The sequence below is a fragment of the Gorilla gorilla genome, chromosome 9, assembly GCF_029281585.2.
Source record: "Gorilla gorilla gorilla isolate KB3781 chromosome 9, NHGRI_mGorGor1-v2.1_pri, whole genome shotgun sequence".
Lineage (NCBI taxonomy): Eukaryota > Metazoa > Chordata > Mammalia > Primates > Hominidae > Gorilla > Gorilla gorilla.
The window spans coordinates 79,962,007-79,988,299 of record NC_073233.2 but is presented as its reverse complement, the minus strand read 5'-3'; the positions used below and the strand labels follow the sequence as shown (position 1 = coordinate 79,988,299).

The 26,293-nt window shown below is 47.4% G+C and overlaps 3 protein-coding genes across 18 annotated transcripts in view; 2 read left to right on the top strand and 1 right to left on the bottom strand.

Moving 5' to 3' along the window:
* Nucleotides 1–77: 77 nt before the first annotated feature.
* On the top strand, nt 78–17,897 carry LAMTOR1 (late endosomal/lysosomal adaptor, MAPK and MTOR activator 1). 2 transcript variants are annotated; one of them, XM_004051730.5, is made up of 5 exons: nt 78–304; nt 4,235–4,380; nt 4,633–4,710; nt 5,076–5,202; nt 5,577–6,199. In XM_004051730.5, exons 1-5 carry the CDS (start codon nt 263–265, stop codon nt 5,667–5,669), a joined length of 486 nt encoding a protein of 161 aa, XP_004051778.1. In that variant the 5' UTR covers nt 78–262; the 3' UTR covers nt 5,670–6,199. The 2 variants fall into 2 exon arrangements, with proteins under 2 accessions (XP_004051778.1, XP_018891906.2); XM_019036361.4 differs by lacking the exon at nt 5,577–6,199 and adding an exon at nt 17,150–17,897 and having other exon boundaries at nt 126–304.
* LRRC51 (leucine rich repeat containing 51) lies at nt 6,595–22,991 on the bottom strand. 10 transcript variants are annotated; one of them, XM_063693338.1, is made up of 7 exons: nt 22,722–22,853; nt 18,021–18,183; nt 15,216–15,299; nt 14,431–14,567; nt 9,797–10,002; nt 8,386–8,534; nt 6,595–8,103 (listed from the first exon to the last, which is right to left on the bottom strand). In XM_063693338.1, the coding sequence occupies exons 4-7, from the start codon at nt 14,510–14,512 to the stop codon at nt 7,962–7,964; spliced, it is 579 nt and encodes a 192-aa protein (XP_063549408.1). In that variant the 5' UTR covers nt 14,513–14,567; nt 15,216–15,299; nt 18,021–18,183; nt 22,722–22,853; the 3' UTR covers nt 6,595–7,961. The 10 variants fall into 10 exon arrangements, with proteins under 10 accessions (XP_063549408.1, XP_063549412.1, XP_063549411.1 ...); XM_063693342.1 differs by lacking the exon at nt 14,431–14,567 and having other exon boundaries at nt 22,845–22,991; XM_063693341.1 differs by lacking the exon at nt 18,021–18,183 and having other exon boundaries at nt 15,216–15,256; nt 22,845–22,979.
* The window catches only part of NUMA1 (nuclear mitotic apparatus protein 1), a 77,692-nt gene continuing 74,380 nt past the window's right edge, over nt 22,982–26,293 (top strand). For 3 of the 6 annotated variants that reach the window (XM_055356665.2, XM_019036343.4, XM_019036335.3), the window contains exon 1: nt 23,062–23,149. The gene's annotated coding sequence lies outside the window, so the exon portion shown is untranslated. Of the gene's footprint in view, nt 23,288–26,293 lie in introns of all 6 variants that reach the window. The other 3 variants (XM_055356676.2, XM_055356678.1, XM_063693310.1) reach the window with 3 other exon arrangements.

The following is a 26,293-nucleotide window of genomic DNA, read 5'->3' as shown; positions in this document are numbered from 1 at the left end:
ATCCGCCCCGCCCTTTCCCCGCATCACGTGCTTGCGTCTCCGGTTACGCCTTCCCATTGGTTGACAACGATCACGCGCTAGCGGGCGGGACCGGAAGCCGGGGTATTGACTGAGGCGGCCAAGCGGCTCCGGGACAGGGGATACGGGGGGTGGGGGCGGGTGGTTGCCTGCGGGAGGCCGCCGCGGGTCATGTGACCGGAAGGGCTCCTCACGGACGCCGTCCCTCCTCGGCGCGGCCTGAGCGCCCGGCCCGACCCCGGCCATGGGGTGCTGCTACAGCAGCGAGAACGAGGACTCGGACCAGGTGCGGCCGCGGCAGGCGGGGCTCGGGAATGAGGGCTAAGACACTGGGGCATGGGGCCCAGAAAGAAACCTGCGGAGCACGGGCAGCCGGACTGCAGGGCTCACTGAATACGGAGGCCTGGAGGGGACAGATTACAGAGGAGACGCCAAGCCGGGCTCCTACCCCTGTTAAAGCCCCAGATTTCTACACAGTCCCCGCCTCGGGGTGTGCAGGCAGCCGCCTGTCCGGCTCGCTCCCACCACTTCCGTTTGCTCCTACCTTCAAAACTTTTCAGATTCAAGGATCCTCAGTCTAGGTCCCCGGGAAACACTCCCTTCCCCAGCTTCCTGTGTCTTCTGTGTATTAGTGGGCTTTGCGAATCCATTTTAGGGGTGGGTAAGCTGAGGCCCTGAGTTAGTCTGTCCTGGGATGAATCAGGAATTCGTGTATCGTCTTAGTCCCTGGGGTTGCAGAAGGAAGGTCGCTGCTAGTCTAGGGCCAGAGGACGACTCTGGAAGTTGGTGGCCTTTGAATTGGCCAATGAAGGATTTAATCGATACAGTGAGGACATCGGGACATGTGGGAAATTGTCTGGGAAGCAACAAAGAGGATTTAGCTTTGGCTAGATTGTGGGAAAAGAGAAATGGAGCGGGAAGTTCATTTGGTTCTGAGTTTGGCTTGCCTCAGTGCAGTCTGCCTGGGGCCTGAGGGTTCCTTTAGCTGGAGACATGCCTATTCTGAGAATTTGGCTGTAGATCTGATCCCTTTGGAGAAAGGGTTAGGCTGGGGAGACCTGTACAGTTTTAAATTCTCCCTCTTCCTCTTAGTGCATTCTCACTTCTCCCCACACTCTAATCCCTGCCCTGCCTGGCCTGACATTCAAGGATGAAGTCTCAAGTTGCTGTCCACTCTCCTTTTTTGATCGTCTCTAAGCCCGGATTCTACATTTGAACCTATAGTAGACCTGAGAGAGTAGAAAGGTTTCAGGTAGCTCACGGTCTAATGGGGAAGATGGTCACAAAAATAGATTATATCACTGGTACTTGGGAAGTAGTTCGTTCTTCAGTGAACGTATTTTGGATTAAGGACTCAAGCCTAGGAAAATGTCGTTTGTATGGGAAGCAAGGGTGGCTTCTGGTTCTCAATTCTCCATACACCCAATGAACACATATTTCCTTTGCCCTGTGTTAGGCATGTGTCGTGCCTAATACCTCACTTCACTTCCACCTTTTTGAGAAAGAGACAACAATAACCCTGCCTACTGGGAGAGCTGTGGCCTAGTGGGAAATTGTCCCTTAAAGCATAATATGGACTCTTGCAGGGAATGAGTCAAGAAGGATTAATGCTGTATGAGAAAGGATACAAGCTTCTACTTGGAAGGGAGAGCTGGGCCTGCTGCTTTCCTGAATCTCTGCCTTCTCCTTGGGGGGCTCTCATTTCTGTTCCTAACACCCAGAGAAGGTGCTTAATCACTGCTGGGTGATTTGAGGCCTCATGTAGCAAGGGCCATAACCATCCACCATCCCACAGTCCCTCTTTGAGTTCTTGGGCAGGCCCCTCTCCGACTCTCATCTCTGTCTCTTTATCATAATAAAAAATGTACAACACGTTACAGTTTACAAAGGGCCTTCACAGTTATCTAATTTGACTCTTGCCAGACATCCGTCATATTAGTGTGGGTTATGTCTATTTAAAGGTGAGGAAGAAGTTCAGAGAAGCTAAGTGATTTGGCCAAGCTGAGAAGTGCTAATGCCCAGGTGTTCTGACGCTAGGCCATGTACTTTATCCATGGGGCCAAGCTGTCTCAGCCATGCCCCTAGACCAGGTGGCCAGTCACGGGCAGGCTGCTATGTCTGTGCTAAGGTAGACAGTGAAACCCTGCCTCTTGGGTTACACTAATGCAGAGACAAACCTTGATGTGACAAACCTAACCCATGCTCCACTCGCACTTTGGGAGTGGGGTGATGTTTGTCTGCTCTGAAGTAGGTAGCATGGCCTCTTCTTTAAGTCTGGGTTTCAAGAAAATAACCTTGTTGTTCACTTGATCTTAGCTGAAGGCTGAGAAGTGATCAGCCAACCTTCTTCTTGAAGAACCCCTGATAGGGAAGAGACTACCCTGTCCTGCAGGAAGATCTGTCTGAAGTGGAGCTGGGAGGACAGACACATAGGAAGCTAACCTGGGCCTCATTATGGAGCCAGCTTTCCTTAGAAATACATAGTTTTATCTTTGGCAAACATTTTGTATTTTTAGCTCTTTAATACTGAGCCTATGTATTTAGGGAGGAAGGGTGTCTGGGAGTTTATAGAGGTGATGGGGCAAAGCCCACAGCTTCTGTCTCTTGCTGTTGGGAACTGGATCAAATTGCCTGAGGACACTTGGGCAACCTAGCCTTGAGAAAGAAGAGTAAGGTGAAAAGGCTGGGCCTCCCTAAGCAGGGCAGGAGGAAGTAGCCCTCTACAAGGAGAGTTGTGGAGTTGTGGGCAGGGGAGCTGCAGCCTGCAGCAGGAAAGACTGAGGAACTGAGATAGGCCTGGAGGGGAGCATTGAGGAGTCTGGCACTGAACTGAAGGTTGGTGAGTCAGCATTAGCCAGGATGTCCCCCTGGGCCCATCCTTGGCTTTGTTCAGGGCACTCTTGCTCTTTATGGGTTGGATAGATACCCAGCAGGTCTGTTTTTCTGATTTACTGCTGATACAGCAAGCAAGGATTTGCAGCTGATGGTCTCAAGGCAGGGTCAAATCCAGAAATATTACAGTAGATAGAACAGGGGACTGAAACAGGACAAGGAGGAAGACCAAACCAATGAGGAAGCTTGGTTTGGTCTTACATTAGTTCAGGGGTTGTGATTATCAGCACAGGCCAGCAGTAACAGGGCTGCTGAAAATTTACATGGGCTACTCAGGTGGTTTAGCAAGGGAGGGAACAGCTCCATTGTTGTTTGTTTTGAGATGGGGTCTTGCTCTCTTGCCCAGACTGGAGTACAGTGGCACAGTCCTAGCTCACTGCAGCCTCAAACCCTGGGTTCATACAGTCGTTGCACTTCAGCCTCCCAAGTAGGTGGGACTGCAGGGCTCACACTACCAAGTCCAGCTAATTTTTTTTTTTTTGCAAAGACAACGTCTTGCTTTGTTGCCCAGGCTGGTCTCAAACTCCTGGACTCAAGCAATCCTTCTGCCTTGGGCTCCCAAAGTGTTGGGATTACCGGTGTGAATCACCATACATGGCTACAGCTGTACTGCTCAGATCAGGATACACCATGTACACTCAGTTTGGTTCTGGGAGTCACGTACAAAAAGAGCACCAGAGCACAGGAGGGTGAACACCTTTGAAGGGACCTGCCTTCAAGAAGGGAACACACTTGTACTGTGTGACCCAGAGCTGGGCTGGGATTCCTGCCCTGACATAATTTGAGAAATGGCCATGGAGAGGTTGGGCTTGCTTTCTCTTGGGGCCTAGGGCTTTGTCTGGACTCACCAGGGCTTCCATCTTGGAAGCAAACAGCTTTGCTGGGGAGAGCCTGGTCCTAGGGGATGAGGAAGGCTGTTCTTGGGCTCTTGACTTGCACTGATTTCCCCTTTAGATCCCAGTGCTTGCTATGTCTCAGCTCCTCTGTCTTCCAGCCTCTAGTATCCTTTCTCTGCCAGGTCCCAGAATATTTTTCAAGCTCCAGGGCTGTTGCTGACTACTTGCTTTGTGCCTCTGTCCATTTTTTCAGGGCCTCTAGGACTGCCTGGTTCCACTCTCATTTATCCTAGAACACCAACTCAGCTGAGCTCCCAAGGATAGGCAGGAACTGAGTCTTATCTGGCATTCCATAAAGCCGGGCACTTTGGATATTCCTTATAGAAACATTTTTGGTGTTTAAGGTCAGAGCTGGGCTGAGGGTAGCACCCGTGAAAGGCAGGATCTACGGGTCCTGGGGCTGACTTCTCTCCCATGACCACTTCTAGGACCGAGAGGAGCGGAAGCTGCTGCTGGACCCTAGCAGCCCCCCTACCAAAGCTCTCAATGGAGCCGAGCCCAACTACCACAGCCTGCCTTCCGCTCGCACTGATGAGCAGGCCCTGCTCTCTTCCATCCTTGCCAAGACAGCCAGGTAAGTGTCAGAGGACCAGGCCTGGGTCAGAGCTCCTCTATCCATATTAAAGGCTAGGATAGAAGGAGCCAGGCTCAGGACATGGGGGATGGGACAAGGTCACTGGGGAGAGGTGCCTCCATGTCCAGCCCTGCTCCAGTAGGCAGGAGGGAAACTGGTGTCAGATAGCCCTGGAGTTGGTACCTGGCACTGAGTCCTGTTTGTCCTTCTCGGAAGCATCTGTCATGTCATCTCTGTCTCCTCTCCCCAAAGCAACATCATTGATGTGTCTGCTGCAGACTCACAGGGCATGGAGCAGCATGAGTACATGGACCGTGCCAGGCAGTACAGGTGAGCACCTGGCCAGCGTGGGTCCCTCAGGCTACTTGGGCTCCCACCCTCCATCACTGTTCCAGCTTTGGAGCCTGGCCCCTAGTCCAAGCTTCTCATTTGGTGCAGCCCTGGAGACTGACCACAGATCACTTGGGTGCTTCAGTAGATATTCATGTCAGCCCTGTTTACCCTGTGACACTCTTGAGGGCGCTGAGGCCAAGGGAGATGGGCCTAGATTGAGTCTGTGATGAGCTGAGACCTTCCCTCCCAGATACCCCTCCTCGACACCCTGCTTCTCTGGCCTGAGGGGATGAGGCTTACCTGGGCTGGGCAGGGCAGACTGTGGCTTAACTGCCTACCCCCACCCCCTCTCTCTTGGTCAGCACCCGCTTGGCTGTGCTGAGCAGCAGCCTGACCCATTGGAAGAAGCTGCCACCGCTGCCGTCTCTTACCAGCCAGCCCCACCAAGTGCTGGCCAGTGAGCCCATCCCGTTCTCTGATTTGCAGCAGGTGAGACACCCCTCACCTGCCCCTGCCCACCCTTCCCACACTGCCCAGGGTATGGCAGAGGGTTCACCCACTCTGCCTCAGAGGAGGTAGGGAAGGTGGAGTTAGGGAGCCTGGTAGCCTTGTAGGCCCCAGCTCCCTCCCACCTCGTTCTCTTAACTTTTTATGTCTTTCCTATCTCCTTCCTGAAAACTTTATTGTTTCACTCCCCTTTGTTCTTTTCCTTCTGTCTCTCCCATCCCTGTCTTTCTCTTTGCCTTCCTGTTCCCCATCATTCCCTCCTTCTCCATCACCATCTAATCTCCCCTCCCCATTTTTCCTGATCGCCCTCCTCACCTGTCTCTGTTCCTCTCCTCCCTGGCCCCTCTCTGTCTCAGGTCTCCAGGATAGCTGCTTATGCCTACAGTGCACTTTCTCAGATCCGTGTGGACGCAAAAGAGGAGCTGGTTGTACAGTTTGGGATCCCATGAAGAGAGGGGTCCTTGGACAGCTCTTCTCCTCTCTTCATCCCATCTCTACCCCACCCCCTTGGCCCCCAGCCTCACTGCGGCTTATACAGTACCCTAACCTGCTACTAATCACAGAGAAAAATGTGAAGAAGGAGGAGAAGAGGAAGGCTAGAAGCTTGAGCAAGTGAGGGTAGAACCTTTTGGGACTGGCCTTTGAAGCTCTGGCCAGGGATGGGGTGGGGGCCAAAAGGACAGAGCCTGGTATGTCTTCATAGTCATTGAGAATGTGGAGATACCAGTTTGGGTGGGGGGTGATCACCAGGGGACCTAGGGAGATCCCCTTCCCACCCTCTCTATTGGCCTCAGAGTCACTCCTGCCCCCTCTCCCTGACTTGGTGCTCACATGCACCTCACTAGGGTTTGTGACCAGGGTCTGGATGAGCTTGAATTTGAATGAATTGAGTTTGTATTTCTAGAACCCTGGGTTTTTACATGTTTGGTCTTTTTTTGTTTTGGTTTGTCACCCTCGATAAAGGAAGTATATTCATCCATGTACTGGTTCTGGCCCCTCTGTCCTACCCATTCTACTTTTGATTACTTAGGTCTATGAGAGTAAGATGGGGGGAAGGGGACATCTTCCAGGGATATTGAAGATGAACCCAAGAGACAAGGGTTTAGGGTGTCAGCTCTTAGCTGAGACCTGGCTTGGGCTAACCTCAGACTGGATGAGACTGTTCTTGTCCCTTGTCCAGTGATGATGGGAACACTGTCAAAGCTGAACAGACCTGAATCTGAGGCAGCTTTGATTCTTGGGGGCCCTGCCTCAGACTCAATGGAATTACCAACAGCCCCTGGGGTGAAGGGAGACATGGCGGGTTGGGGGGTGGAGAGAGAAAGCAGACCAGGCTCTTCTGGGAATACCTAATATGGAGTCAGCAAGCAAATGTTTTTAAGCAGAAGATTCTTTTTATCAAATGAAATCTTAAGCAGAATCCCAGCATATAAAACAGAATGGAATTACTTTGATCTGATTGAAGTGGGGGCTGGTTTCAGAGATCATAGGCCATCTTCTTGGCCTGTCATGGAGGCCTGTGAGGCATCTCTACAGACCCTGGTACTCTGTGAAGAGTTTGGAAATTACTGATCTACTTTAACCCCCAAATCTCTAAGCTGAAAAGTACAAAGGGGCCCAGAGAGTTAGATAAATTTCCCAAGGCTGTGTGGTAAACCCACGTCTCCAGTGTCCCAGGCCAGCAGGCCTTTCCCTCAATTGCCTCAGCAAAATAAGACTAGAGCTGGCCAGGTGCAGTGGCTTATGCCTGTAATCCTAGCACTTTGGGAGGCTGAGGTGGGCAGATCACCTGAGGTCAGGAGTTTGAGACCAGCCTGGCCAACATGGCGAAACCCCATCTCTACTAAAAATACAAAAAAAGCCTGGGCGTGGTGGCTCACGCTTCTAATCCCAGCACTTTGGGAGGCCAAAGCGGACGGATCACCTGAGGTCAGGAGTTCAAGACCAGCCTGGCCAACATGGCGAAACCTTGTCTCTACTAAAATATAAAAAATTAGCTGGGGGAAGCGGAGGTGGGTGGATCACAAGGTCAGGAGATGGAGACCATCCTGGCTAACATGGTGAAACCCCGTCTCTACTAAAAATACAAAAAATTAGCCAGGCGTGGTAGTAGGTGCCTATAGTCCCAGCTACTTGGGAGGCTGAGGCAGGAGAATGGCGTGAACCTGGGAGGCGGAGTTTGCAGTGAGCCGAGATCGTGCCACTGCACTCCAGCCTGGGCGACAGAGCGAGACTCCGTCTTAAAAAAAAAATTAGCTGGATGTGGTAGCAGGCGCCTGTAATCCCAGCTACTCAGGAGGCTGAGGCAGGAGAATCGCTTGAACCCGGCAGGCGGAGGTTGCAGTGAGCTGAGATCGCACCACTGCACTCCAGCTGGGGTGACGAGTGAAACTGTCTCAAAACAACAACAACAAAATTAGCCAGTCATGGTGGCAGGCGCCTTTAATCACAGCTACTGGGGAGGCTGAGGCAGGAGAATCTCTTGAACCTGGGAGGCTGAGGAGGCTGAGGTTGCAGTGAGCCAAGATCATGCCACTGCACTCCAGCCTGTGTGACAGAGTGAGACTCCGTCTCAAAAAAAAAAAGAAAAGAAAAGGCTAGAGCTACTTGCAGTTGCCTGAGTTAGAGAACATCTCTACAAGGTGTAAGTGACTTCTCATCTGCTCAACAGCTCAAATTATTTATTGTCAAACCATGCTGTCTATGCTTAGGCCTTTAGGACTACTAGGGTCGTGGGAGCCTCAAAGTGTATTCTGCTTGATCCAGGCCTTCTTGGGCTTGATGTTCATGCGTTTCCAGACTTCAGCTGTGGTGCGGTCTGCTTTGGTGACCCCACTGAAGTCGAACGTGGTGATACGGGACAGGGTGCACAGCACATATTGCCTGTGGGGAAGACTTAGGCTGGGGGCCAGCACCCCCACCAGAATCCCCTTCCCCCTCCACTAGTTGCTGTTGTCTTCCCTGACTGCAAGGAATGGAGGGACTTGAGCATAGTTTGGGAAAGATTAGGTTTATCCTGACTGAGAGCAAGGAATGCTTAGAGGTCTGTTACTCCCTTCCCAGGTCCAAGCATGGCAGAAGAATGGTCGTAGATTTCTTGTTTCTCCTCCTCCTTTCCTTTAGGGGAGCCCAGCTAGACCCTACCTCCAGCGGCAGGGCACTTACCTATACCCTTTCTCTTCCTCCATGGGGTTCCCATGGAGTGTCAGGCTACGGAGCCGAGGAAGGACAGCCAGCTTATTCACCTCCCCCAGGCGCTGGATGCTGTTGCCGTGAAGATACAGGACACTCAGGTTGAAGAAAGTTGTTAGGACCTGTTGGGGAGGGAAACCAAAAGCCAGGCTAGACAGGACAGGACCCTGAATCTCTGCTCAGGGCTGACTCGTGGGCAGAGAAGGAAGAATGTGGGGAACAACCTGCCCTCCACTCCAACCCTCCACAGCCATACTGTATGACTCTAACCTACTTTTATTTACCTTTTAAGACATACAGGGCATCACACTGAAAAGGAGCTGTAATCTGAGGGTCAGGAGTATGGGCCTGGGTACCAGCACTGCCACTGACTTGCCTCTCCTGCCTCTCTCTCAGCCTTAGTTGCCCCTTCACTGAAGACCTTTCCAGCTTTGGTGATCTACGATTCTATCACAGCAAGCAACAGGAAGACAGAGCATCATGCTAGGCACATAAGAAGCTTTTAAAATACTGGTTAAATTGAGATCACCACACCAGGGGAATAGTTTCCAAGTCATGCTCCAGCTCCTTTCCCCTCTTAGGGATCTTGGAATAGAAAAGGCCAAACTTTGTTTATTTCTTAAAACTTGAATCTGAGTTCACAGAAAGTAAGTGCTGTACTTTATTGACTACCTCTTCCACAGGAGAACCCAGCACAGGTCACAGTGGGTGCGCAGTGACAGTTACAATTTTACTTCAGCCTCTGATGTACCAGTTGTTTGTTGGTTTTCATGTATTTTCTTTTCTTTTTTTTTTTGTTTGAGACGGAGTCTCACTCTGTTGCCAGGCTGGAGTACAGTGGCGCAATCTCGGCTCACTGCAACCTCCGCCTCCTGGGTTCAAGTGATTCTCCTGCCTCAGCCTCCCGAGTAGCTGGGACTACAGGCGCCCGCCACCACGCCCAGCTAATTTTTTTGTATTTTTAGTAGAGACGGGGTTTCACCATGTTGGCCAGGATGGTCTTGATCTCTCTTGACCTTGTGATCCACCCACCTCGGCCTCCCAAAGTGCTGGGATTACAGGCGTGAGCCGCTGTGCCCAGTGGTTTTCATGTATTTTCATTCAATCCTCACAAAACCTTTATGATACTGGCATATTATCCCCATTTTTCCGACAGGGAGGCTGCAGTTTTGAGAGGTTAGGTAGCTTGCTCAAAGTCACAGTCAGTAAGAGGCAAACCCAGGATTTGAACCTACATCTATCTGTCTGGCCCCCTAGCCTTGTGCTTTGGACTGTACCATGCTGCCTCACTACTTCCTTGATAACATGTAGGAGTGGAGAGGTTGGGGGCTGAACAAAGTGGCTTCAGGCTCCCCTGACTGGATTCCTACTGTTAGGAACTCACAGGGTCAATGGAAGTCAGGTCATTAAAGGACAGGTCGATCCAGGCCAGGTTCTCTGGGTGCTCCAACAGCTGTGAAGCCACCTGGTTGAAGTCTCTCAGATCATTGAGAACATTGTTATTCAGCCACAGGGACTGGGTCAGTGATTTCCCCGACTTTGAACGCTTCAGTGGTCGTAGTCCTGTCCTTGGCTCCTCATTTACCAGATCTGTGGGGACAAAGTGAGACTTGGATATCATCTTTGCTTTTTTGGCTTTAGGGGGTGGGAAGGGACAGAGCTGGAAAGATTAGCCACCCAGGCTGTAGCTGGAGGGTCTGGAAGGGCCACAGCCCTGTGCCTGAGTCTAGTGCAACCCTGTCCCACAGCTTCCAGCAATCAGTAAGTTTAGACTAAGGGCCAGAGACTTCTATCTCAAGCTCTTGGCTTTCCAGGTCACATGGACTTCTCATGTCCACTGTACCACTGGGTCTTTTTTATACCAAACCAGTGTGGGGTTGAGGAAAACTAAGAACCAGAATTGTTGGGCTTGAGCTGAGTAGATGATAGCACAAAATCCTGAATTAACTACTGGTAAAGCCTATAGAATTCACTTCAATGGAATACACTTTGATATCCTGTCTCTCTTTCCATTAATGTTGAGTACCTACAGTATGCCAGGTACTGGATATACAGTGATAAACAAAATGAGAGACAGTCTGTTCCAGACTTTGTATGAATAATAGGGCAGAGAGCAGACATTTGTGCCTTGGAGGAGCTTATATGGGCAAGATGGGAGCAAGCTGGCAATATGGTGTGATAAGTGCTATATAATAGTTGTAGCAGCACAGAAGAGAGGCTATTGACCCAGTATGGGAGCTCAGGGAAGTTTCCCAGGGAAGGTGAAGCCTGAGCTGAATCTCCATGGATTAGGGGATGTTTATCAGGCAAAGAAGGGTAAAAAGGCAGGGAACAGCATGAAGAAAGGTATAGAGGTACAGAACAGCCAGGGAGTCTGGGGCGGGTTTGTGTGCCTGCACAAGTGCTTGCACGCACTGCACAAGGGGGACAGAGAGGAAAAGGAGGCAGGAATCCAGTCAAAAGTCTCAAATGTCAGGCTAAGGATCTTGGGCTTTACCCTGTGTGTAATGGGAAGGCACTGGAGTGTTTAAAGCAAATGATTCAAATCTTTTATTTCAGAAAGATCACTCTGAAGTGTCAGTGTGGAATATGGATTTTAGGGAGTGAGTTGGACCAAATGACCAATTTGGCTGTTTGAGTCATCCAAGCAAGACATGTGAGGGCCCTACAATCAACATAATTTGGTTGACTGGATGTAAAGGTAGAAGAATATTAAAGGGTGGTTGCCAGTTGTATTAACTGGTAAGGAATTACAGAAGAAGAAACAGCATTGGGAATGTGATGAGTTCAGGCTTAGCTTTGGTGTATTTGAGGTTCCTGTACAAAAAGGTGGAGAAGCCAAGTAGGCAGTTGGAGATGAAGGTCGGAAGCTCAGGAGACACAGACTTGAGAATCATTAGCATAGAAGGCATACAAGTTAGGGAAAGAGATGAGATTCCTCAGGGAGAGTGAGGGTAGGGAGGAAGGTCAGGGAGGAAGAAGAATCCATTAGAGAAGTTAAATGATCAGGGAAAATCAGGAGAGGACAGTTTAAAGATGTTCAGGGAGTAAATAGTTTATAGTAGTAAGTTCCAGGGAGGTAAGGACTGAAAAGTAATTTTGGCAACTTAGAAGTCCCTGGTAACCTTGGTAAGGGCTGCTTCAGTGGAATGGCAAGGGCCTGGGGGCAGAAGCCAGATTGAAGTGAGTGAGTTCAAGAGTGAATGGAGGCTGGTTTCATGCCTGTAATCCCAGCACTTTGGGAGGCCAAGACAGGAGGATTGCTTGAGCCTAGGCGTTTGAGACCAGCCTGGGCAACATCATGAAACCCCTTCTCTACCAAAAAAAGAGTGAATGGATATAAGCAGTTAGCATAAACAACATCCTCAGAAAGTTTGGCTGAGGAGGAGAGAGAATAGGGAATAGGATTATGTTAGAACCCAGGTATATGGAACACCCCAAAGCCTCACTCCCACTTTTTCAAAATGAGGTCCAGAAAGAGGATGGGCCTTGCCCAAGTTCAAAGTCGTAGAGTCAGAACCAGATGCCAGGTCTGGCTGAGGTGACTGTATTTTTCCCATTGCTGCTAAGCCTTTGGTTCCCTAGTGTTCACCCCTGGGGAAGGAAGTATTTAGTATTTGCGGAAGCTAGCCAGCTTTCTTCACTCTCTTCTGCTCTCTACTGGAAGGACATTTTGCCCTTCCACCCCCACCTCTCCTCCTCCTCAGATGCAGGTCAGGCAACATCCACCAGATGGCTCTCTGCCTTAGTCCTAGAGTGAGCAGGACCCACAGTTGGGGCCTGGGGTTGCAGGAGGGTACTGGAACGGCGTACCCCAGCTCATGAATTCCTAATCCTGCTTCCCTCCCCACACCTCCTGAGAACCCTGAAACAGAATGACACAGATGAATCAAAATTAAGGTCAAAATAACCCCACATGAACTAGTGCCCCATGTGATAAGGTAGCAGCTTGGGGAATGCCACCAAGCATGGGGTGGAGGCCAAGCTCAGAGGGAATCACTGGTGGGATGGAGTTGCCTAAAACTTGATGCTGGCTGGAGCTGCTCTTATCAAGGATGGAGTGGTATATCCAGGCTGCCACAGGTTGCTGCTCCTCTCAGATTCCACCAATGCACTACACTGCCTAAGAATCTGTAAAGTTCCTTGTTCAGAGTAGGCCAAAGCAGGTCTGGAAGCTGGACCACAAATATCAATGCTTTGAGAACTTGGGAGCATTTAGCTCCAGGAAGATCTGGGAAACTATGTTCCTGTTTTCCTTTCTCTGAAAGGCTGCCATGTAGCTCTTGCCATGTGTCAGAATACAAGTTAGTTTGATCGAACTTCCCTGTGTCATCCCTCAACCACCAACTGGAAGGGGTTGGTAGGTGTATGTGGTGGGGGACTTCCTTAACACTCTAGGTTTGTGAAAAGTTAGAGGAACTGGGTTGGTGGTAGCACAGATTAGATGCCTTCCAAAGGCACTGCCGTTTCAGATTCTGTAATATTTATTCATTCACCAAATAGTGTGCCAAGTACCCCCAAACTCTATTGTATCCCCAAACTCTATTGTATCCCTTAACCCCAGCTGTAAATAAGTGTTTCAGAAGCTCTGGGGAATCTGAAGGGACTCTGACCTTTTGGGCCTTTGATGTGCCTCACATACCTAGCAAGGAGCACAATACCTGGCATATACATATGACACACACACACACACACACACATATATAAATGCTTTTAGTAAGTGCTCAGTAAATATTGAACGGTTGAATGAAGGATGGGCCATCTGTACCAATTACGTTTTGTGATGTAGAGTTACCCTTGGTACTGCTTGTCTCTCTCCCAATTCTGAGGACTCCATAGAGGGCAGAGCTACACCTCCTCCATCAGAGTTAGAAATTCCCATGATAGGTAGGAGGTATACTTCCTTCCCACCTCTGTCATTGCACCCGTCTTAGAGATAGTTACTATCGCAGCTAAAACCCCTTGTGAAACATGGATTACATCAGAAGTGATGCAGTGCACAATAAAGATCACAGCAGGTGGCTGTGTGCTCATAAGAGAACAAACGTGAGTTACCACTGTGGCTGATGATAACCCAAGTAGACCCTAAACCCAATCTAAGACTGGTGCTATTTGCCAGCTTCCCGAGCTTAAAGGCAGTGGCTACCAGTTGCCTGAGAGAAGACTAAAGCCAAATAATAGTTCTGAGATAGTGGATGTTAACGTGTATTCTGTGAGGACAGATGGACTGATGCTTTAATGAAAGACCAGATAACAAAAGCCAGGGATGGCAGAACTTCCCTAGGAAGAACGGATGACTCATTGGGAATATGACATGGCTGACAGCCTCCCTATGTTCCCTCCTGAAGGGACTAGCTACCCATTTACAAAGACATCGAATGGCAAAATGGGAGCGAGTGTGGACAGTGTTGGAACCTGCAATAAGTGTAGGTGATGATGGAATAAACTTGGATTTGGCTGGAATGAGTGTAAGAAATTTGTCAGTAAGTATTTAAACTGGAAATATGCCAGTTTGTTGATAAGACCCCTCATGTTTGGCCAGTCAGAATAGGCTTGTGTCTGCAGACAGAGGAGAAAGGTTTTGCCTACTTGCTGGGACTCCACAGGAGCCTGTGTTTTCCTCCTCTCTTCAGGTAAAAACAGGAGAATAAAACTATTGGCTGATAGACTGGCTTCCCAGTTTTCTTCCACTTGACTTTCCTGCTGTAGCCTGGCTTCTTTTAAAGATGATCAACTACTGTGATAGCCCCGTTTCCTTTCAGATTTGCTGCTTAAAAAAAACAAACAGGGGCACATGTTCTTAGGATCTCCTGGGGCTGTGTCGGGGCAAAAACAAAACAAACAAAAAGACAGAAAAAAACCTCTCACTCTCCCCTACCCTCCAAAAGACAGTAACAACACATCTGCAAGCATATGGGAAGAATCTCTTTAGGCTTTTAAGTAGATTATGGTTTCTCCCTAGGGACCACACTGGGCCTGCTGCCTTAGTGAGTGGAGTACTGTGCTCTGGGGGCTGACCTTGAATGACGTGGATGCTTCTGAAGGAGTAGTCAAGAGGGGGCTCCTGTACCGAAGTGTTCATATAGTCCCGTTTGTTCATAGTTCAGGCCATCATTCAAAGGTGCAAGCAGGTGCCCTGGGAGTCTGGGTTCAGCCTGGGAGGACAGAGAAAGACCGGTGTTTCAAGTACACCGGCTTTCAGGTTTCCCAATAGTCCTCCATCCCTGCTTTCTGTCCTCTACTACTCTAGGCCTGCCTGGCTGTATTTCCATTTTAAGATATGAAATCACTCTTCCTTGCATCCTTGCATGTATAGAGCACTTTCTACTTCTCAGAGCACCTTCACATCTCTTAGAACTCATTTGAGAGTTGAACACCCATTTCTTTGTCTGGAAAATGCCAGATGAAGAAACTGAAACCCAAGGGGTAAAAGGACTTGCCCAGAGTTAAGCCAATGAGTCAGTTGTAGACTGCAGTCATAATCTCCTGAATCCTACTCTGAGACCTTTTCTGTTACTCTACAGTAGTTACTGTGGAGACTGTCTTGATACCCACCCTCTGGTCACATCAACTGGGCTATTCTGTTGCTTAACAAATCCTTGAGGGCCTGCACTGCATCTGGTTGGTGTCTCACCACCCCTCTCAGTCTGGCCCAGCTGGGGATTTGCCACCTTCTCCGCTTGGCTTCTCTGCCAGCCCCATTACCTTTCCATCCAAAGACCCTACTTTCAGCCCTATCCTGAATGTAGCCATACACATATAAACATACACACACACAAAACCAGAGTCTACCTCTCACTCACCTGTCACTGATGGCTGAAACTCCACCATTAGGGATTCATTCCTATGGGTTCAGGGATTGTTTCCGGTTAAAATGGAAATACTCCCTGACAGGGATGAACACAATGTTGTTATCAGTCACTTGCAATGTGGTGTGAATTGTCTTATCAGATCGTTTCCAATTTGTTAGCTAAAGTAAAGCTGAGGTTTTTCTGGAGACAAGGGAGAGCCATGAGAATACTACTCACCTGGGATGAAGAGAGCTGACAACACACTTTACCAAGGGGTTTGTATGTGAATCACACAAGCAAAAGACAAATTGACAAGGATAAGGACAAGAACTTGTCCCAGTCGACCTCCCCTTTCTCATTCCATCCACTGCTGCCACCTTTGTATTATTATTTGTATTAACTTCACCTGCTTTCCAAAAGGATTTCAGGTTTACAATAATAACACAGTCATAAAACAGATGATTTGCAGAATAGTGCCATCCACTAGAAATATAATGTCACAAATGCAAGCCATATATATAATTTAAAATTTTCTAGTAGCCAAAATAAGTAAAATGAAGTGGTGAAATTAATTTTAATAACTATTTTACCCAATATATCAAAAAATCATTCAATATGTAATCAATATTAAAACTTACTGAGATATTTTATACTTACAGCACATCCCAATTTGGACTAGCCTACCTGTCAAATGTACGTGACTAGTGGCTACCATACTGGACAGTGCAGATTAGAAAGTTAAAAATGGAAGAGAAAGATCAGAAACTAGATTACAGGAAGAGAGAGATGTGCCAGGCACTTTAAGAATCTAAGCCTACATTTAGCTCTGAAATTCCTGGCAGCCAAAGCGAAAAGAGAAACCTTGGGATTGCAGTTCTCATCATTGGATTCAAAGGATAAATTAGTTTGCAGAGACAATGAAATTGGCAAACAACTTTAAAATGGAATTTATTACTCGGGAGGCTGAGGCAGTTGGATTGCTTGAGCCTAGAAGTTGGAGGTTGCAGTGAGCTATAATTGTGCCACTGCACTCCAGCCTGGGCGACAGAGCAAGACCCTGTAGACCCTGTCTCAGGAAAAAAAAAAAAAAAAAAAAAAAGAATTTCTGTTAAAAACCAAGGACCTGATATCTTATAATTCAGTTTAAGCCTAATACAGTTCACGTAAATTCCTTTTTTGGCAATTTAACATATACATGGATCAAGTTTAGTAGGTTTAGAGGAAAATGAATGTCTTGTTCTGAAAAAATAGCAGTACCAGCTGAGCTTTGGGGAGGTGCCAGATTGAGTCACTTCACAGCTTAATTCGGTTATGAACTGGTCCCATGGGCATGGATTGTCAATTAGGGAGACTTCAATCTTTTAGATATTAAATCTACAGGCAGACAACAAAGAACACATTATTCTTTTGTAAAAATAGAGGAACCTGGCTGTCTACTACAGAACTAGAGGAACCTAGCTTAGAAAGAAGCTCATCTCACTTCAGCACCTACAACAGATTTGATACCTTTGAGCAAGATTGGATACTTTTCTCAAAGTAAATACTGGGTTGGTACCCCAGAGTTATGCACCACTGAACATGGATTTTAACTTAAAATACTTAAGGGCAGATTTTTACTGTTAGTTTTCTTGACTAACAGAGAACCCCAGTGCAGTTCCTAAAGACTTCTGATTTTGTGTAGCACCAGCTCCTGTTGCATTTTCTGAATGAATTAGTATTAAAAATGGAGCCCCAAGAAGCTGGTTAAATTTTTAGCCTTCTGCATTTAAGCTGTAGCCCAGGCTGTGAGCTAGTATCGCATCTTATTCATTATCCAACATAGAACCAGGTTTACAACAGGCACTCAAAATGTTTGTGGGATGAATGAATGAGAAACTGCCAATTCTGAGGATTTCTGTTTCAGAAGAGTTGATGCTAAGCTGTTCTTTCTAACAATTGGTTCCCAGGTTCAGCTGTTTCAGTCCACACCTTGTTCACAGTAAGATATTCAATTCGATTCAGCAAACATTTGTTGAGTGCTTGCTGCTCTGTGCCTGACCAGAAGAAATGAAGCCAAGATACAAATAATAGAACCCTGTCATGAGCACAGAAAGACCTGCTGAGTTTCTATTGATTGTGGCAAACCAGCCTGCATCCAGTTCCAAGTAACAGCTGCCCACTTAGTGAATACTCTCTCATGTTTCAACACTCAGTTCTAGTGTAGCCTCTTCTATAAAGCCTTTCTTTTCCAGATAAAATTGGTTAATGTGTCCTGTGTTAGGCTGATTGTTTTGATGATCCCTATTCATGGTCTCCCCTGTATCCATCCCTTTTTGCCTATAACATTGTAGTCCCATCTCACTCTGATGCTGGGACCAGACATGTGACTTGTTTTAGCCAATGAGATGTCGATAAACATGAAGCAAACAGAAGCTTTAAAGGAGGCCTGCCCTCTTGCTCTTTGCCAGTGCGATGAGAACATGGCTGATCAGCTGGAGGGTTATGAGATGTGTAGGTGAGAGACATGCGAAAGAGCCAGAGATACCAGCTGAAGCCATCCTAGACTAGCCCACAGTCAGCCTACCCCCAGTCAAGATCAGGAGAGTCACCCAACCCACAGATGACTGCCGACACATGAGTAAGCCCAGCCAAAGCAGAAGAACCCTCCAGCTGACTCTAAGACTTAGAAGCAATAATAAATGTTTATTATCTTAAGCCACTGTGTTTTGGGATGGTTTATTACACGGCAATAGCTAACTTCTGCATGCTCTCACCGTACTTCGAACAAAATTTTATTACAGCTTGTTTACTCATCTGTGAAATGGAGACAAACCCTACCTTGAGAACTATTGTACATCTGGCATCAGGTGCTCAATAAATGGAAGCAGTTGTATTCTCTGTTAATTTCATTATAACCAACTTTGTTTACTCCCTATAAGCTTGAGGACAGGGACAAGACTCAGACTTCTTTCTCCCTTCTCATCATTACCCTGCATTGAGCCTGGCAAAAAAAAAAAAAAAAAAAAAAAAAAATCCATATTCACTAAAGGTTTGATGGACAAATGAAAATGGATGGACAATGGAAAAATGAAGAAATGAAGGAATTAATGGAGTCTTCAAGGTGTCACATAGAGAGCTTGACTGCTGGAGAGAACTGACTAAGTGTTGATGCTGCCATGCTTACTCCTGTGGCTGTGTTTTTGGAGTCAGTCTTTCCCATCTGCTATTCTGGCTTATGACCAGGAGGTAATCAGATGCCAGCACCTTCATCTGTCCAGACTGACTAACTTGATGAATGACAGGGTTAGGGGCATACCTGCCTTGTTTCGGAACTGGAATTTCTCATTTCCAAATTGACAGTATCTTTAACTGTTTTGTTTTTTAACTGTAAAAACTAATATGATAGATGAATAAAGTGAAATGACATGAAGAAGTACATCAAATAGAAACTCAAAGTTTGAATCTCCATTAACAGTTTGGGAATATAACCTCCTAGAATGTATAGCTAATAAGGTTTTACACACACACACACACACACACACACACACACACACACACATGGTTTTCTTTTTTCTTTTTTTTTTTTGAGACAAGGTCTCGCTCTGTTGTGCAGGCTGGAGTGCAATGGTGCTACCTCAGCTCACTGCAACCTCTGCCTCCTGGGCTGAGGCAATCCCACCACCTTAGCCTCCTGAGTAGCTGGGACTACAGGCACACGTCACCACACCCTGCTAATTTTTGTATTTTTTGTAGAGACGCGGTTTTGCCATGTTGCTTAGGCTGGTCTCAAACTCCTGGGCTCAAGCTATTCACTCACCTTGGCCTCCCAAAGTGCTGGGATTACAGGTGTAAGCCACTGTGCCCAGCCTAGATTATGTATATTTTTAAATAAACAATATTCCTTTGTAAACCTATTTTTTAATTTTCAAATTGTTGTAGACTATTACCCTTTTTAATAGTTGCAAAGTATTTTATACTATGTATCGTACTTTAATGTTATTCACTTTATTTAACCAATCCCAAGTTGACAGAAAACTGTTTTCAGTTTTGGGAAATTACTAACATTTGGAATTTGATTTGTTGCTAGCCTATTCCTGCCCTCTCTCAGGCAAGTTGCAACATGATAACACAGGAAGCTTTGAGGAATAATTACATAAATCTGATAGGAGATTCAACAGCCTGGCCCGAGAGTTTCTGATGATGGACTGATGGTGGAAAAAAAATCAAAGACTGCTATGAAAAATCTGCCACATATTTAGCTAGGCATGGCAGCTCACGCCTATAGTCCCAGCTACTTGGGAGGCTGAGGTAGGAGTATGGCTCAAGCCCAGGAGTTCGAGGCTGCAGTGAGCTATGACTGTGCCACTGCACTCCAGTCTGGGCAACAGAGCGAGACCCTGTCAAAAGAAAAAAGAAAGAAGAAAAATCTGCCACATAATCTAATATATTCGGGGAGGTTATATTCCCAGGCGCCAAAAGGAGGCCCAAGATTCAACCTGGCTCCTGTCCACCCCCCTCTACTACCATCTCATCCTCAACTCCAATTCTGCAGTCTAGCCAAATGCAACTACTCACCATAAGTTCCCTGCACCTGCCACTGGGCCTCTAAGTGGAACAGTGTCTCCTTCCAGCTCTGTCTGCTTGGAATATAGTTTTTCTCTCCTCCTTTTGCTTTGCTAATTCTTATTTCAGGGCTCAGATCAGGTTTCAACTTTTCTGAGAAGTCTACCTTTATCCTCAAATCTGTAATTGTAGTGCTATGATTGCCATGGTAGCACTCATAACACTATAATTATCTGCTTACTATCTGTATGTCCATAAACACCACCAGGGCAGAAACCATATTTTTTCTTACAGTTGTATCTCATAGTGCCGGCAAGTAGTAGGTGCTTAACAAACACATTAAAAATTGCAACTAAATAACACTACAAAGGAGAGGGCCATGAGGTTGCTGTAATTGAGGGATCTGACCTGGTCTGAACAGTCTACAGGAAGACATTCCTGAAGAAGTGACTGAGAGAAATCTAAAGGATAAGTACAAATTAACTTATGGGGTAGGGGGTGGTGTGGAATGAGCATTCCAGGCAGATGTGACTGCTATATGCAAAGGTTCTATGGTGGAAGGGTACTTGGAAATTTTGAACACCTTAAAGGTTATATAACTGAAGGGGAGAGAAGGATGAATATGTATGGTTAGACTGGAGGCTGGAGAGATGGGAGCAATAGGAAACCACACAGTATTAATATTAAATGGGGGCTGGCTGGGCGTGGCGGCTCACGCCTGTAATCTCAGCACTTTGGGAGGCCAAGGTGGGCAGATCACCTGAGGTCGGGAGTTCGAGACCAGCCTGACCAACATGGAGAAACCCCGTCTCTACTAAAAATACAAAATTAGCCGGGTGTGGTGGCGCATGCCTGTAATCCCAGTTACCTGGGAGGCTGAGACAGGAGAATTGCTTGAAACCGGGAGGTGGAGGTTGCTGTGAGCCGAGATTGCGCCATTGCACTCCAGCCTGGGCAACAAGAGCGAAACTCTGTCTCAAAAAGAAAAAAAAAATTGGGGGTGCGGTAGAGAGTGAACAGTATCAGCTTTGCATTTTGAAGGATCACTCTGGTTGCAGTGCGCAAATATGGCTGGGAGGGAAGGCAGGAAGGATGTGATGGTAGCTAGGACCTATATAAAAGATATTCAGGAAGTAAAGCTGATAAGACTTAGTGATAGATGGGAAATGGAAGAGGTATTAAGTAAATGGAAGAGGTACTAACTCTTGGGTTTTGGGCTTGTGTATATTGTGGATAAAGGTAGGAGCACTGGAAGAGAGCCAGGCTTGGAGGAAAAGGTTGGGATACACAGAGATTGGTTTCAATTTCAGAAATGTAGAGTTTGGTTTGCCTTTGAGGTATCCTAAAGGAGATGTTGAGGCAATTGGCTATATAGATCTGGAGCTTAGAGATGAGGGCTGGGCTTGAGATACACACTTGTGTACATTTGCATACAGGTGGAAAATGAAGTTGTGGGTGTGGAGGGGTACACAAGAAGAGAATATAGAGTGCAGTGGCAAGAGGGCGTAGGACCAAACCTGGGAGAACTTTAAGGTAGTAAGTGGACCAGTCAGGGCCAGCTAGTCACCAGCTAGAAACCAGCTAATCATGGTCACTTCAGACATGGGTGCTGTGTTAGCCCTTCTGTTTCCTGCTTAGTTAAAAATGTTCAAGTCTCATTGTCTTAGTCTCTCTAGTTCCTTTTCCCCATTAAAACTTTCAGTGGAGGATCTGAAATTCATTCCAGCTGAAGTGTAAATAATACAAAGTAGGCCACACAGGTTCCTTTTCCCTGGGGCAGTTTAACTTGTTCCTTGGAACAAGTCCTTCCGCTATAGAGGCAGTAGGCTGAAGCTAAAGAGACTTAGCTGGAAGTCGGAGAACTGGAGTCTAGTTCTAGCTCTGTCACTAATTTGGTGTGTGGCCTTGGGCAAGTCCCTTTTCTCTGGGTTTCAGTTTTCCAATCTGTGAAATGAAGATAAATATCCTTGACTCACAGAGCTGTTAAGAGTATCAAAAGAGAGACTGTGAAAGCACTGGGTAGGTTACTAAATGTAATAGATCTGTCGTGAGTACTAAAAAAAATGAAGCTCTAACTGTAGAGCTTTGAGTAGCGGACCACGGAGAAGGTGTGGGGAGAAAAGGGAATCTGGGGACAGACTGAGAAGGGGTTTTACTCCTTGGAAGAAGAAGGAATGAGGCACTTCACGCCCCAGGAAGTTTCCTACATCTCTAGAATTAGGGTAGCGACTGCGATTTACTCAATCTAATGCTAACCGCATGTCTTGGAAGAGGGTCTCAGTTCCTCAGAGGAAAACCAACCCCATTTCTGAGGGCGTTTCTGATCTCCCAGGTTATGCCTGGAACTTGAAGCATCCGATTTTGGGAGCTTTATGTTTGCGTTGGGGGCGGGGTTCGTTGTTTTGTTTTGTTTTTGTTTTGTTTCGTTTTGTTTTGTTTTGAGATGGAGGTATCGCTCTGTAGCCCAGGCTGGAGTGTAGTTGCGTGATCACGGCTCACTGCAGCTTCAATCTCCAGGCTCAAGCGATCCTTCCACCTCAGACTCCCTAGTAGCTGGGGCCACTGGAGCGCGCCACCAAGCCCGGCTAATTTTTTTGTGTTTTTGGTAGAGACAGGGTTCGCCATGTTTCTCAGGCTGGTCTCGAACTCCTGGCCTTAAGTGGTCCGCCCGCCTTGGTCTCCCAGTGTTGGGATTACAGGCGTGAGCCACCGCTCCCGGCCCTGGGGGTGGTTCTTAAGCATCCCCAAATCTGTATGGATATATATCTCAACGCCTATCCCTCCCTCTGCTCCCCCTCGCCCAGTCTGTCCCATGTGAGTGTTGTGTCTTGTTCGCTGTGAAAGGTGATGAGGGTCGGTGGGAGAAATCTCAGATTCCCGAGCAGGAAGGTTCTTAGTCGTTCTGTGAGTGCCCCTCCCTTCTCCATAGATCTCTTGTCCCCTAGAACGGGTTTCCTGTTTTCCCGCCCGACTCACCCGCAGTCGCTTCCTCTCCAGTCTTGGCGTCCCACTGCCTCAGGGTTACTCAGGGCAACTCCATGGCAACTGCTTTCGTCACCACAACCCTGGCGGCGCCATAAGTACTGACGCGATGCTTACCGGAACCTGCAGTTTGTCAGGGGCGGGGCTTCAAGGCCGCGGGTGACACTGGGATTTGTAGTTCTCTTTGCCTTCAAGTCCAGGCCGGGGTCCGGAAGCGGCGATACCCCTTCTCTTTCCCAGTGGCCCTCAAACTTCCTTTTCCCGGGTCCTTAAGCGGGCCCCGCCGACAGAGGCCAATCAGAGGGCAGCGCAAGGGGGCGGGGCCATAGTTTAAACTAATTGTGCGCTCACAGCGCTGGCGCGAGCCCACGAAGAGGTACGATTCCGGAGAATCGCGAGGCAGAGCGGGAGCGCGCAGCCAGGTAACCGGTGCGGGCCCGCTTTTGGCGTGCGGCCTGGGCACCCCTGCGGGTGCTCAGGCCTAAAAGGGGTGCTGGAGAGGCCGCTGCGAGCGGAAGGCCTCCTCCATAACCGAGTCCGAAAGGGCAGAATCTATGGGGGTAAGGTTTGTGAGGAGAGGCGCCTGAGGGGGAGGAGCCGGGGGGGGGTGCCTTAAAGGGGAGGGTCTGTTTGGGGGCGTGTCTGTGGAATTAAATCTGAAGGTGACGGGGGTCGGGGGTATAGGGCAAGTTCCCGAAAGGCTTGTAAGCGAGGGGTCGGGTCCTGGAAAGCCTTTGCCTTTTATCGTTAACAATAGCAGTAGTTATGGTAGTGCAGTAGTCAGCATTTTCTGAGCTACACCGTCCACAATGACCTGCCAAATGTTTATCTTTTTAATCTTCTAACCACCTGTTATACTTTAAAGATGGGGAGCCTGAGGTTTATAATGTTTAGCTTGGCCCGGGTTACGTAGCCAGTGCGAGGTTGGCTCTACTTTGGGTTTATGGGTTGGGCATAAATGGGGACGGGGAAGGTGCTGTGTGGGGGCGCGCGTTGTCTTGGACTGGTCAGTGTATTTTGAGCCTCACTTTTCATATATGTAAACAATGACCTTACCTGCCTTACCTACTTCCTGGGGTGGTTGTCCTGGTCAAAACAGGTTAAGTCTTTTTTTTTTTTTAAATTTTTGTTTGTTTTTGTTTTTCATCCATGGACTCTCACAGATAACATGTTTCATACACGCACCTCGGAGAGTACAAATTTATGACTATAAGTGGTGTGACTGTGTGAAGATTGTGGGTGGGCGGGAGCCCACTGGGTTGATGCTGCCGCCTCTGGGTACTCTCTTTTGCTTACCTCTGAGTTAGTCATTTTTTTGTTTTTTTTTTTGAGACGGAGTCTCGCCCTGTCGCCCAGGCCGGAGTGCAGTGGCGCGATCTCGGCTCACTGCAACCTCTGCCACCCGGGTTCAAACAGTTCCCTGCCTCAGCCTCCCGAGTAGCTGGGATTACAGGCGCCCGCTACCACACCCGGCTAACTTTTGTATTTTTAGTAGACACAGGATTTCACCATCTTGGCCAGGCCGGTCTTGAACTCCTGACCTCGTGATCCGCCCGCCTCGGCCTCCCAAAGTGCTTGGATTACAGGCGTGAGCCATCACGCCCGGCCTGCCATCTGGTATTTTAAAAGTCTGCGTGTTTGTCTGCCCTTCTAGATAACGAGAAACTTTTTCGTCACTGTATCCTAATGGCTAGGCAGGATTTGCGACATGTAATGGGAATAAATGTATGCTTTGGAATAATTTCTTGGGCTGAAAGGGCACAGGAATTTCGCTTTCCCGTTTTCATTTAGTGGCATTTGAATCTCAGTATTAAGCTGTCCTCTTTACTGGAATGGCACTCCCTCTTGAAAACGTGATGATATTTTCTTGCTTTAATACATAATTCCCTCTCTCTAGTATCTGTTGCCTGGTTCTATGTTTCCAAACTTCTGGGTTGTCTGGTCGTTAAAGCTTTAATGGTAAGGGAGTTGGGCCTCTCTACCTTGTGGAGATCTTTACTGCTGTGAATATATGGGAACCTGGGGCGAACATGAGGATCATGTAAGGTAGCTTTCTGTCAGCACAGATGGGTGTATGTTTCCTCACTCCCTCTTTCTGTGTGGTATTTTCTTCTTTAGAGGAAGAACCACATACTTCTTTGTGAAAGCTTCCAAAGTATTCTTTTCGTAGCCTAAGTTCTAGCAAGGGATGACTAATTGTAATGTCTAAGCTCTTAGTTCACAGCGAAAAGCGGTACATTCCAAAAGCTTAAAGATCTTACCTGAAGGCTCGTTAAGAAACGTAGAATTCTTTTTTACATGTGGAACATGGAAGTGGGAAGAATGCCTTGAAATAAGACTTGAATTCTAGAACTTTTAGGATGAGGGCAAAGCCCTGCTCAGGTGGCTGAACAGAGCTGATCAGGGGCTGTTTGGACAGCTGTGTCTAATTGATAAAACTATGGTCAGAAGATATTAGGTTTGTGCAAAAGTAATTGCGGTTATTGCCGTTGAAAGTAATGGCAAAAACCGCAGTTACTTTTGCATTAACCTAATATATGGTGTGGTCATTTAATTTAGCCTCTTACCCAGTGTACACTAAACATACCAAAAGGTGTTGTCCAGACTCAAAATGAGTACTTTCTAGAATGAGATCATTCCCAAAGTCAATCCATCTCGAAGTTGAACAATTCTAATTAATAATTATTATTTTGTAGCTGGGCATGGTGGCTTGCCCTGTCATCCCAGCTACTCTGGAGGCTGAGGCAGGAGGAGCAGGCGGGAGAATGGCTTGAGCCCAGGAGTTCTTAGCTAGCCTGGGCAACAGAGTGAGACCCCAACACAATCAAAATATGTTTATTGTTTTGTATTGTTAGTGATTATTTCGTTATACCCATGTATGTCTACTGTTTGCTTTTTCACTATTTTTCCTTGCATTTTATTCCTTCCTTTTTTATTGCATAGATACATACATCCTTCAGATGTTTGTTCAGTGGGAATCCGTTAGTGGTAAACACTGTCTTCATTTAAAAAATCTTTATTTCACTTTCAGTCTTTTTTTTTTTTTTTTTTTTTTGAGATGGAGTCTCACTCTGTTGGCCAGGCTGGAGTGCAGTGGCGCAGTCTCGGCTCACTGCAAGCTCCGCCTCCCAGGTTCACACCATTCTCCTGCCTCAGCCTCCCGAGTAGCTGGGATTACAGGCGCCCGCCACCATGCCTGGCTAATTTTTTGTATTTTTAGTAGAGACAGGGTTTCATTTTGTTAGCCATGATGGTCTTGATCTCCTGACCTTGTGATCCTCCCGCCTCGGCCTCTCAGAGTGCTGGGATTGTAGGCATGAGCCACTGTGCCCGGCTCACTTTCAGTCTTGATTGGTAGTTTAGCTGGGTACTAGGCTTCCAATTATTGTCTCTTAGCACTTTGAAAGTGTTTTTTCATTGAAATTCTGGCTTTTTGTTGTTACTCTTGAGAACTATGCTTGCAAATTAACTTATTTTATTGTGAGTAACCTGTCTTTCTTTCTGGTTGTTTTAAAGATCTTCTTTGCTGTCATTTGTGTTCTGTACTTCCATTACATGGTGTGAAT